The 12319-nt window shown below is 37.8% G+C and overlaps 1 protein-coding gene across 1 annotated transcript; it reads right to left on the reverse strand.

Moving 5' to 3' along the window:
- Positions 1-428: 428 nt before the first annotated feature.
- LOC136238754 (long-chain-fatty-acid--CoA ligase ACSBG2-like) lies at positions 429-7701 on the reverse strand. Its single transcript, XM_066029337.1, has 17 exons — positions 7039-7701; positions 6897-6985; positions 6725-6842; positions 6215-6295; positions 6039-6140; positions 5936-5983; positions 5788-5886; positions 5586-5654; positions 5482-5540; positions 5312-5434; positions 4504-4801; positions 2574-2690; positions 2485-2518; positions 2297-2436; positions 921-1115; positions 814-868; positions 429-550 (listed from the first exon to the last, which is right to left on the reverse strand). The coding sequence occupies exons 1-17, from the start codon at positions 7300-7302 to the stop codon at positions 465-467; spliced, it is 1977 nt and encodes a 658-aa protein (XP_065885409.1). The 5' UTR covers positions 7303-7701; the 3' UTR covers positions 429-464.
- Between the last annotated feature and the right edge of the window lie 4618 nt (positions 7702-12319).

Raw genomic sequence — 12319 nt, forward strand, 5'->3', positions numbered from 1 at the left:
CTAAATGGTGCTATACTATTCAGGTTTTCCATCAGTTTCTTCAAACTGAAAAACCAGTTCCACTACAGCAGTTATAAATGGCTGATAGGTTGAACAATATTGCCGGTTTGTCTTGTTCATAACTATCAGATAGATAACATAATTATTGTAAAAATGCAGTTAAGACTACATGTAAGTACTGAGAACTCTGTCACAAATATAAATAACTAACAACTGACATATCATACCAGCTATGTTATGTAACCTCTATGTGGTGGTTTTCTGGTTTAAACAGATAATTCAAGTTGTAATATTTTTAAGTTGGGGCTATATGTGCCCTAATAAGTGCATCCAACCAAAGTATTTACTTGTGTTAGTACAGGGTATATCACCTGTAATCCATATTATGAAGACGCACATATAGGACAAATCTGTAGAACAAAAAAGGGTTAAAGTTTATTAAATAATTAACATCTGAAGAAAAATTATAAATGACTATCTAAATAAAGTAATTCAATTAGTTCAGCATATTTTGTAGTCACTACTGGTCTTCTTAGCTTTAGTGTAGGACCTGTATGGATCACTAGTAACAAGACGTTTCTGAAATGACATCACAAGTATTTTACATTTGGGAGACTTGTATTGCCATAATACTAATAAAAGTGTTCATTTAAGACTAATCATTTATTCAAAACCCAGCATTTATTTTTGCTGTCATGCTTTAAACTAACTCCTAGCAACTAAATAGGACCAGCCGTTTGCAATGGATTGGTCATAATTTAAGGCAATACAGTACGTTACAATATGTTGGAATGATGTCATTTAGATACACACCTAGTTCTCCCCCAGGAATGCTGAAATCTGTTTTGAGTAACTTCCATTTCTGTACCTGGTAGCATACCACATCAAGTTATGTCATAAACAAGGTTTATACTAACTACTTTTTGAGCATTAGATATGCTTTGGTTTGTGTTATAACTATCAATACCATCCTGGATGGCCTTGAACACTGCCTTGTCCTCTGTCTCTATCACTTGTGACACTATTGTACACTTACAACCTAACTCTTTAAACATCTCAATCACTTGTGGTTGAAGGTCATCTGTGGCTTCTCCAGTATCAGGATCCACAACACACTATGTACAGGAACAATACTACACTGTACCAGCTTCTTACTAAAGACTAGTATACTCTCAAATTTCCTATCATGACACACAGTAGTGTGTCATGCAGCCAAAACAGCCAGTGCATCACAGCTCACGCATATATAGCTTTGTGGTTCCTTTTCAAATTTGGGCTATTTGCAGTAATGTTTCCCACCATACATAATAATGTTTGGAACACAAAAAGAGCATGAAATTACATCCCAAAAGTACAGAACAAGTCCTATGAGCATCTACATATAATCATTTGCATGAAAGGCCAATATGAAATAACTTGAAAATTGTTTGCAGTACATTTTAGTGGTTTAAAAGAAACCTAAAAATAAGAGCTATATACTACAAGGAAAAATCCAAATAAATTGTGGGCCAAGATACTCTAATAGAACAGTCACCCCAGAGTTTAAAAATGTCTGCATAAAATTCAAACCATAGGTTCCTCCTCACCCAAACTTAACTACTGAACCACTGCTGGCAGTTATCTACCACCCTATCTTATAGATAACAGTTCTAACTTGGATATTTTTACCATATATAAGCAACCATACCATTCCATTAAAAACTTACATGTAATAGCACACGTATCTGCTGGCTGGTGTGTACAGATATCACTTCTTGTTTTTGCATAATTAATCAAAGTTGGCCTTTAACCAGCTTTGAAAGTTGCATTTACCTGTTCTACTTTTCTTTTCTAACAAAGTAGTTGTAATTCAGGAAGCCATAAATTGTTGTATGCATAATATTGTTTGTTAACTTGATGTAAGGAGATAAAAATTATCGTCAGACAAGTATTGAAAGCTTGTATCTCAGAAATGTCTGGAGTAATAATGCTCAATTTTAGTATAGACATTTGCAATAGTTATAACGCCCACGTGGGGCATGAGTGTGTGTGCAAAGACTCTGATCATTACTGCAAGAGGCTGAGTTCACTACATCACAGTAACCACTACACACTACACCCCATCATCATGCCCTATCAGTGCTACGAGATTCAAACAGAAATGTAAACTAAAAGGGTGTTTCTACAGGAAAAATTATTCTGCTTACATGAAAATCGTGTTACTGTTGTTCCTGCTAGCAACACACTGGTGCGGCAAACCAGCTTTTTGGTTAGCATGACAAGCTATTGTGTGTGGTGATCATTATTATAAGTCTACCTTCAGTGTCAATAGACATGTCAGGTATTTCCTCTTATCTCCTATCAACATCACATTACTCAGGAAGGGAACTTCAGTCTTGATACAATCTTCAATGTACACTGGAGGAACATTCTCTCCACCAGCTGTTATGATCAGCTCTATACACAACACACACTATACAAATCCTCCACACATTTACCAGTTACCTTTGATACGACCAGTGATGTACAAGAAACCATCCTGTATAAAACAGTAAATAATACCACAACATGCAGTTATTAAACATTTTCAAGACCTTGTCTAGCCGGCCAATGTCTCCAGAGTGTAACCATCCTTCATCATCAATAGTTTCCTTTGTCTTCTCTTCCATACCAAGGTAGCCCATGAAAATGTGTCTCCCACGAAATAACATCTACACAACACATTAAATCCTACTACACAAGCACAATAACCCCTCAGTGTGATATGTGATCATCAGTGTCCACACAAAGATTGAGTAGGTACAAACTTATATTTAGTAATAGAGTCATTCACTTTATAATATTATTACTTTTAGTGCAAACTGGAGACTGCAAATGGAGACATTTTGCTTGAAGTTTTAATGTTGTGGTCTGTTAAAAGTGGTAGTGTTTTGATGTGGCCAATTATGTTGTCAGCACAATACTAGTATGGAGAACATATGCCACCCTGTGTTATGCTGGATAAGATAATTATATTAATTATCCTATCACTTTGTAGATCAAACACAGCACAATTAGCTGAAAGTCAAACTTTAGAAGATCTGGGCTAATTTATAAAGCCAAGGCACAGCAGTGCATGTCATTTAATAAATGACATCTGTAGCATGAAATTGGTTCCAATAATACAAAATTATATTCATTGTTTCGTTGTATTATACAAGAATGGCTAGTCTGTTCCTCAGAGAATACCTCATCTTCATCACCTTGCCTACCCTTAGCTATAGTCTCTATTCTCTTACTGCTGTCAGTCCCTTTGGCCAAATTAAATGGAAGAGAACAAACAAATAAAGAATATTTGTAACATGCTTACCATGACACTGCTGATCATACCAACAAATGAGGAAGCTTGTAAAGGCTCTCGCTAGTTATACTTCCCCAATTAGTAATTCGATAATTCAAGTTTTGCACAAAACATCCTGGCATAAAAAAACATTGGAGTCATGGCTTATCCAATTAAGTAATTTAGCTAGCTCATTTTTATCACACAGATTCCAGATTAGTAAGCAACCATACTGAAAAATCTCTAAGAGGTAAGTCCCTGCTCTGAAATACAGGTTCAGGTAAATGTCCACTATGTACTTCAAAATACTTATATATAAGCTAGTGGGAGTTTTTTCTTAAACACATGCAAATTGTGATTTCTCAGCATTGCTTAGAATTTTTGTTTTATGCATACACAAGAGGAAGTTAACTGGTCAGCATGAGACTGTACTGTAAAAGTTTGTGAGTATTGCCCAACCTAAAGACTGGAGGAATAAAGTATTGCTATATATGCCAGCATAATATAAGGCTTATGTACAGCACCCTTCGCTTTTACTGGTCAATCCTTGTAAAATGTTTTGGCTTATGTGTATGCTTTCTCAAAAATCAAGCCTATTATGCTTTCAAAATCAAGATTATGCTCAAACGCTGACTGTTTTATTAGAGTATATCAATACTTTTTGATTGTTGTAAGAGAAAGTGACTATGTATCTCAATCTTATTACTGGACAGTGCACCACGATATAATAATAATACATGTTTTTGGTATACTCTGTAGTGTGTTCATTATTATTTTGCTTTCTCTAGTGCACACGTTGCACATTTTAACTGTTTTTTTTGTTTTTCATAACCACCCCTATTTTGCTGGCATAATGCTTGATGCTTTTGCTAACCTACTATGCTCGAACGTATGCTGGCATAATTGGCACACACCTAACTTTAGTAATGCAGTCAACCACTCTAGGTTATCTATTAATTACTGTACTTATTTATGTACCTACAACACAATGAAAACAGTATCTCAGAGCTTCTAAAACCAGAAAATTTCCTCGGGGTAAGCCCCTAGACCCCTATGAATGACATTCATGTTTGTTGTTTAACTGCATAACTTCATTGCCAATGTTGCCTCCCCTCCTTCTTTACCCTGCTCTGCTTGTGAAAGTATATCAGAGAAATAATACCAAGAGGGGATGGGTACATGCACTGACTAACAAACAGCCTCACCTCCCCATCACCATTCCCATCAGGTTTATCAATCTTTGTCTCAACTCCATTCATGGGCTTACCACAAGACCCAATCCTCCATTGACCAGTAACATTGACAGTATGAGAACCACTACACTCAGTCATTCCATAACCTTCCTTAAGTGGGATATTTATACTCATGAAGAACTCAAATGTCTCAGGATGAATTGGTGCTGCTCCAACAATCATGTTCTTACATTTATCAAGACCCACCATTCTCTGGATCCTCTTGAATACCAACCTATTAGCCACTGTCCATCCCCAAGGAGGTGGTAATCTGGGAACATGTATGTGATGACTAGGCAAGAGGTTATTATGCTCCAAAAATTGAGCATTATGCTTTTGAGCAGTGCTCAAGAAATCACCTATTATGCTTTTGAGAATTTCCTATTATTCCCAAAATTATGCCATCATAATTGGCTAATAATGCCAGTTTATTGTTGTATCAGACCATTTTCATTGATGCTTAAGCTTCAAATAGTCTTGAATTCTTTAGATGGTTGCTGTATCAGAGTATTTTATTTCAATGTGACTGCTTTATTAGAGTAAATAATATTCAGTGACTGTTGTATTAGAGTTTTTGACTGCTCTATTAGGGTATCTCGATCTTTTTTAATGGATTTGTTCAATCTACAGATTTTCCTACTGTTAAAGCTTTATAATCACCTCAAAATGCTAGCATAATTCCTGATTCCCACACATACCTATTATGCCCGAAATCATGCCAGAATAATCGCCGCATCCCTAGTGATGACCAAACATTGTGTCTAATAAATTATGGTCTTACCCATTCAAGAGATTCTTGTTTCCTTCTATGCCAATAGTTCTACCCCATGACAACATCCTGGATTTAAGTCCACCGATGAGAGTAAATGTTTCCTCCAATCTCTCCTTCATCTTCTCCCATACACTACACAACACTTTTATACTCTTGTATCTAACTCCATTATGATGTACCGTGGTACTCCAAAGAACATGGTTGGCTGTACCTCTTTTACAGTTTCCAGTAAAGAACCCTAACAGTACTGTTATCATAACATTCTTACATGATGGGTTCTGACCTTCAGAGCATCAGGTTGAGCAAAATATACTGTCATTCCAGCAGCCACTGTTAGCAGTACATCAGTAAACTATATAGTACATAAGAACATGCACGTCCAGCTAGTGTCAGCGTAAGTTTAAAATACATTTTATTCCAGGCAGTATAACTATTAATAAAATGTGGATATATGCATGTACAGACCACACAAAGTATGGTATTACCAATGCAGCAACATGGGATAACGGTAAGTAGCTGACAACTCGTTCCTTTCCAAATATCATGTCGCTGTTTTCAAGCCGAGAACTGACAATCCAGGTGAGCTGTAAATTTATTAAATTTGCATATATTGGTCATGAAATGTTGACTCACATTGTCATGGCTTAACATGACTCCCTTAGGATTACCAGTAGTCCCTGACTGTTACAAGACACTACATATATACCTGGTAAAGCATTAACTACATTACACTCACTGTGTACACTAGGGCAGCACACTGATTTGGTTGTTGTTTGTTGATGATATTGTCAATCACAGAGTCTTCTGTGTCCTTGCCCAGTTCCAGAAACTTTGCCCACTACAAGGAGACAAACAACTACTCAATCACACACTATTATTAACCACTGTATATACAGCAATACAACATCATACAGTGTAGGTATCAGGATAGTCCTTGCTGAGTTCTCCCTTGTACTGAACTATGGCCTTCAAGTGAGGGAGCTTGTTACGAATCTAATATGTGAAACAACAAACAAGAGTGAAGTGTATAATGAAGCATAACGCAGTAAAGGTATATGTGACCTTTGATCCTAGAGTTTGCCAAAAGTATGGATACTGCAGCACATTAATTTCTTTACAGGGCTCCGATCAATTACTCTAATAGAACACACACTAGTGACAAAATACTCTAATTGAACAGTCACCATTGGCATTCAGATAATGTGAGGGTTTCAGATAATGGAAGTTGAGATAAGTGAGGATCCAGTGTACTTAAATGGTTGAGATGTATCTAAAAGAATTCTTATTGCTATCAATATATTTACTAGGACATTAAATTTATGTCTATCATTATACGCTAATTAAACTTGTAATTTGGAGGTTTTCATCATTTTCATGCTTAACTACCAAAAGACATCAAAACACTACTATGTAGTTCCATACCTTAAGAATCACATCCATCCGTATGTGGTCCACCACTACTATATTAGCTCTGCTGTTCTCCAGAATGTAGTGACAGGCCTCTGGACTATTAGTGGTGTATATACCAGTTGATAGTCCCCTAATGATAGTCAACACATTAGTAGCTAACTCTGTTACTAATACTACTTCATACCCAGCAAACACTGCTCCTATACTAGATGCAAACCATTCCACAGAGTTGAAGCCCAGAATACCAACAGCATGGTAAGGTTCTAGTCCAAGCTACACACAACAACATGTACCTATAGTGTCTACTGGTATGATACTGCACGTACCTTCAGAAAAGACTTGGCAACATTGTAGATGAGCTTCTTGTATTCTGCATATGTTATACTCTGCCATGTATCATCTTTGTCGTCCTTCCAACACAACGCCTTCCCATTTGGTATCTTGTCAAATGTTCTCTTAAAGAATTGTGGGATGGTGATTGGTGGCAGAGCCTCAACACCAGACTCTCCTATTGCTATGTCCACAGTTTCAGTAGGATGACAGCAATACGACCTTCTGTGAGGCTTTGTAGCTGCTAGTTGAACGTCCATTTAGTTATGGCCTCGCTGTGGTCTGAATCTCACCCAGTTGTCACTTGTCTGAGTTTGTCAACATTCGCCAAGTGGGTCTACGTACCCATCTAGTACAGGCTCAATGGTACTACAAGACAACACGATAGGGGTCCAGCTTCCAAGGCACACTCTCTATCGGTTGAGATTCCACGGCTGGTAGGCACAACCGAGTTCCGACAATCGAGGGCGTGACAGGCTAAACGTACAAAACAAATGCTGATGAGCTAGCTATATTTGACTAAGACGATTTTTCAAGGTAGAAGGAGTCTAAGCAGCTTCTCATAAGTAACGACAACACTCAATCAGTGTACTGATACCTCGACTGATACGGACGTAGTTAGCGTATGCTATCTATGGTATTTCTTTTTTTTTCAGTAACTTACTATAAAACCGCAGATGACTTAATTGCGTGGGTGAACTTATTACAGTGCAACAGTAGCACGTGACGTAGCTACGAGAGTCTGCTAGCCAGAATCTTCCTTGTTTTTTCACAAGTAGCTACATTTAAAAATATATATATATATTTTTATGTCAATAAGCAGCAGCACTACACTGTACATTATTATTAACACTTTATAGTGACCAGCACTGAAGGTCTACAACAACATGTGCTGCAGCCTCAGGATTACCTAACCTAGTTTCAAGGATTAGACTTAATGACTTACAGTAGCTGGAAAGGTGTAACAGAAAAGGGGCCAAAGTAAGGGGAAAAAAAAATCCCTCCAACCCCAGGAATCGAACTGCAGGTCACCCAATGTCTATAAACCAGTGAACATAAAACTAGTAAGCACAATGCCAAGTGGCATAAGCCAATCAAGTGGAAGTGACTAGACTACTATATTGTATAGACATACGTAATAGCTAATGCTCACCATTTTGCATTTTGGTTTGGTTTGCATTTATCAAACCAAACTCTATTGATACAAGGCCAGCTGCAGAGCCCAGTGATTTTGAGCGGTCAGGCCATCCATGGACTGCAATGGAGGTCATAGTCATGCACACTATTTTTTATTGATCTGATGTGATATTTTAAGTCAGAGATTTATTTATTTATTAATACCGTATTTCTATAAATATAAGCTGCGAGAAATTTTCACGAGATAAATTTTCGTGTTAAAAAATTTTCACCGGTGTCCTCAAGCGACGAAAATTTTTTAACAATGAATTACATAACTTTATTAATTCTATACGGCTATTTTTTGAGAACCAGAACGACAAGCAGCGAAACTGAAGTGTGGCATCTCCGTTCCATGGAGGCTGCGCCCTAGATTTAGAAGTTGTCCGTCACAAATCAAGCAATGGACTGGAGTGGTATAAGCTCATTCCATGCAACTTGCACATTTGTACATATATACTTTATTTAATGTGTCCTGTGGTAGCTGTCTATCACGGAATGGCATCATTACCAATGTGCAGCGAAATAGACGAAGCGAGACGAACCCCTCTCTCCTAGGATCAGGGAGAACTTTGTTTTTAAAAGACTGCAGCAAAGACATATGCTTGACACACCAATGGCCAAGCCTCGATCCAGGTGGCCAGAAGGTAGTTTACCGAATTCATTCAACTTCTCGAATATTACGTTGGTAAAACTTTTTCGCGTAATTAATTTTCGTCGGATGCTACCTTCGACGAAATATTTTAAATTTTTTTTTTTTATATATATTTTTTTTTTCACGTGTGGTAATTAGAAACTCGTACAAGAATTGAAAACTACAACATACTACTACTTATTACCTAACTATATACTTATTACTACCTATACGTACTTAACTTAACCAATGTCAAAGTCAGGAAATTCGTCCTCAGCAGTAAGTGAATACTGGCGGAGTATCATTTTTGCATTGTACCTCCACAAAGTCACAGACAGTTGCTGGAGAAGTTGGTGCCTAGCAAACTTTCTAGGTAAACCGTTTCTAACAGTTGTTCTGTCAGCTATGGATCCTAAAATTGATAGGGCATATGGTGACCAAACACCAAAGGTCTCACATACAAGAGGGATAAAATCTCCTCCATTATCATTTACAATGTCCTGGTATTGGTTGTCCTTAGCTATCTCACCAACAGCAGCGGCCACCCCAGCCTGAGAAGAAGCAGAAGATATGACAGCAGACTGAGTGGTACTCCTGACGGAGAGATCAAAATAGGCAGGTCGACCAAGATGAAGGTCAGGGTGGTATATGTCGCCAGGACGAGATCGGTCAGATGGAATGCCTTGCTCCCTAAGAGCACCAGGGTGATCTTGGAGCAAGGCATGGTGTACAACAGACACTAAAGCATTATTTTTAATGGTTTATAATTATAGAAATACAGTAATACTTTTTGACACAGGGAGCCCGCATCAAAGGTCTGTGGGCAACCTGTGCCCACAGCCAGAAATATACAGCTATACATTAATTAACAACATTACAATTACATGTAACACTTTCACACCTCAGATCAAAGGAATTCTTTATGCTACAAATGTGATGTGGCACACTTAGCAGTGCAACATGTGATGTGGCACACTTAGCAGTGCAACATCTAGATGTCACACTGCTGACAACTCATTACTGCATTCCACAAACTGTACAGCTTTAATGCTTCTTACTATTGAATACTGTAGTAAAATGTATATGAAACCTATATGAGCAACATCCACTTTACATTGTGGGCTTCAGTGATCTCCTGTGGCCTACAATTGAGCCCTCCTGTGGCTCTCAATTGAGACCAACCGAATCCCACAATCAAAACTGTCTCATGGTGATAAGGTTTCTTATACATTTTGATAACCTTACAAAGTAAGTACTAGTGTTATAGTAAGAGCTAATGTGAAGCTTTGATATGGTAACCATAATGATATATTCAACCACCACAGAGGAACCTGGACAAATGCCAGACCACATTAAAGGCACCTTCAACCACATCAAAGGCATTTAACTTAAACGTGAATTTAGCAGCTTAAAACTACTGTAAAAGTAACTTGAAAGGGTTAGAACTACTTTAAAAAGCACCCTCAAAAGCTTAAAAAGCTACTTTGAAGTGTAACATATTAGTTGCAACACTGTAAGTCGTGCATTACCTGATATGTGCGCACGATGCCCGAGCCGACATGTACGCACTCGCCCCCGGGCATCGTGCGCACATATCAGGCAACGCACCCCCCACAACCATTACTTATTACATAACCATGTAGAGCAACCATGCACCTAATACCAGCTTGCAGATCAGTGCCAGTAATTAAAGGGAGAGAAAATTGGTAGAGACTGGTTGTCTTGAGCATCAGCGGCATGGACATAAGAGGTGAAATGAACAGAGTTGAAGTTAACCGTAAAATGGTCCCATAGATATAAGTTTTTGTTTGATGATGTAAGGTGGTAAGGATAAGTTTATAACAGGTAGATGATTCCAAAGTCTTACAATCCGATTGAAGTAGAAATGATGATGAGTGACGGATACTGTCCTAGGGTGGTGTAGTTTCAAGTGGCTTCCAGATCCAGTGCTGTTGGTGTTGAAAGAAATATAATTTCTGATGTCAGAGTTGTCTGTTGGTGTGTTCAAGGATTTGATCAAAAACATTAAATCATTCAGTTCATAGAAGTACATTAACGGTAATAAGTTTAGTTGTTGTAGCCTTGATTTATAAGATGAGATGTAGTCATTCAGTATGAATTTAGTAGCTCTACGCTGGACACATATGCATTCCAGGGTAATTATATCTCTAACTAGCTGAAGTCTCCATATTTGCGAGCAATACATTATTTGTGATCTAACCAAGGAAATGTAGAGTTGCTTTCAGCTTCTATACAAATGACCCTAAATGTACGTCTTATCAGGCCTAGAATTGTACATACTTTAGTAGTGATAGTTTTATAATGGTCTGTCCAGTTGAGATTGCTGGAGAAAATGATACCAAGATCCTTGTGTTGTAAGAGTTGCTTTATAGGTCTTCCATTAACTGTGTATGTTGTGGTATCCAGATCAAAGGGTGGTTTAGCCCAAAAATGAACATGCACAAATTTGGCTTCGTTAAATAATAAGTATGAAGAGTGGCTCCACATAACTGTACTATTGGCATCACCTTGAAGTTTACCAATATCATCTGTGGATCTGATTGCCAGTAGACATTTAGTGTCATCAGCAAATACAAAGGGGATAGTGCAGATTGGATGTGTTGAGGAAGGTCGTTTATGAATATAACAAACAGAAGGGGCCCAGTGTTGAGGAAGGTCGTTTATGAATATAACAAACAGAAGGGGCCCAGTGTTGAGGAAGGTCGTTTATGAATATAACAAACAGAAGGGGCCCAATACACTGCCTTTGGGAACTCTGAGGCAGTGTACTCTGTGTGTACTCTTTCATGTGATATTCAACTGCATGTGCTAAGCATGTCAAGCTAGGGAGTCTGGGGGAATGCTTGCATGTCCATTCAAATACAGTGAAATGGTATGTGGAGGCTATTTTTTTACTATAATCTGGATGCCCTATTAGAGCATATTAATGACTGTTCTATTAGAGTATATTACAATGACTGCTCTATTATAGTATCTTGATCTCTTTATGAATTTAAGTAGCTAAAAAGTGCTCCGCTGGGTGGGCTCCAGCCCTGGGCCATATAAAGTTTCAAGGAACCTGCAAGGAGGCTACAGCCTACAAAAAGTCTTCAAAGAAGCCTGCCTTAAGCACAATATGTTCACACGGATTTCTTAATCATTTTACACTTTATTTGACTTCACCAGACAAAGTCTCAAGGCCGCTATAGCTATCATTTTCATATGTGCATGATTATGAGCATGACATGTCCAGTTAAAGCATCTCCTTAGCATACTAGCTATACCTGACCAAATATTGCATTCATGACATGTATACTTATGTGATTATTGTAGTTACCTTGATTCAAATTGACACAAAAACCACTTGACCAGCTCCATATAATAGTCAAAAATGGCTGCTATAGGTTGAACAATATTGCCTATATCTAGAAGGTTTGTCTTCCTCATAGCTGTCATAGATAACTAAG

Source organism: Dysidea avara, chromosome 11 (assembly GCF_963678975.1).
Source record: "Dysidea avara chromosome 11, odDysAvar1.4, whole genome shotgun sequence".
Classification (NCBI taxonomy): domain Eukaryota; kingdom Metazoa; phylum Porifera; class Demospongiae; order Dictyoceratida; family Dysideidae; genus Dysidea; species Dysidea avara.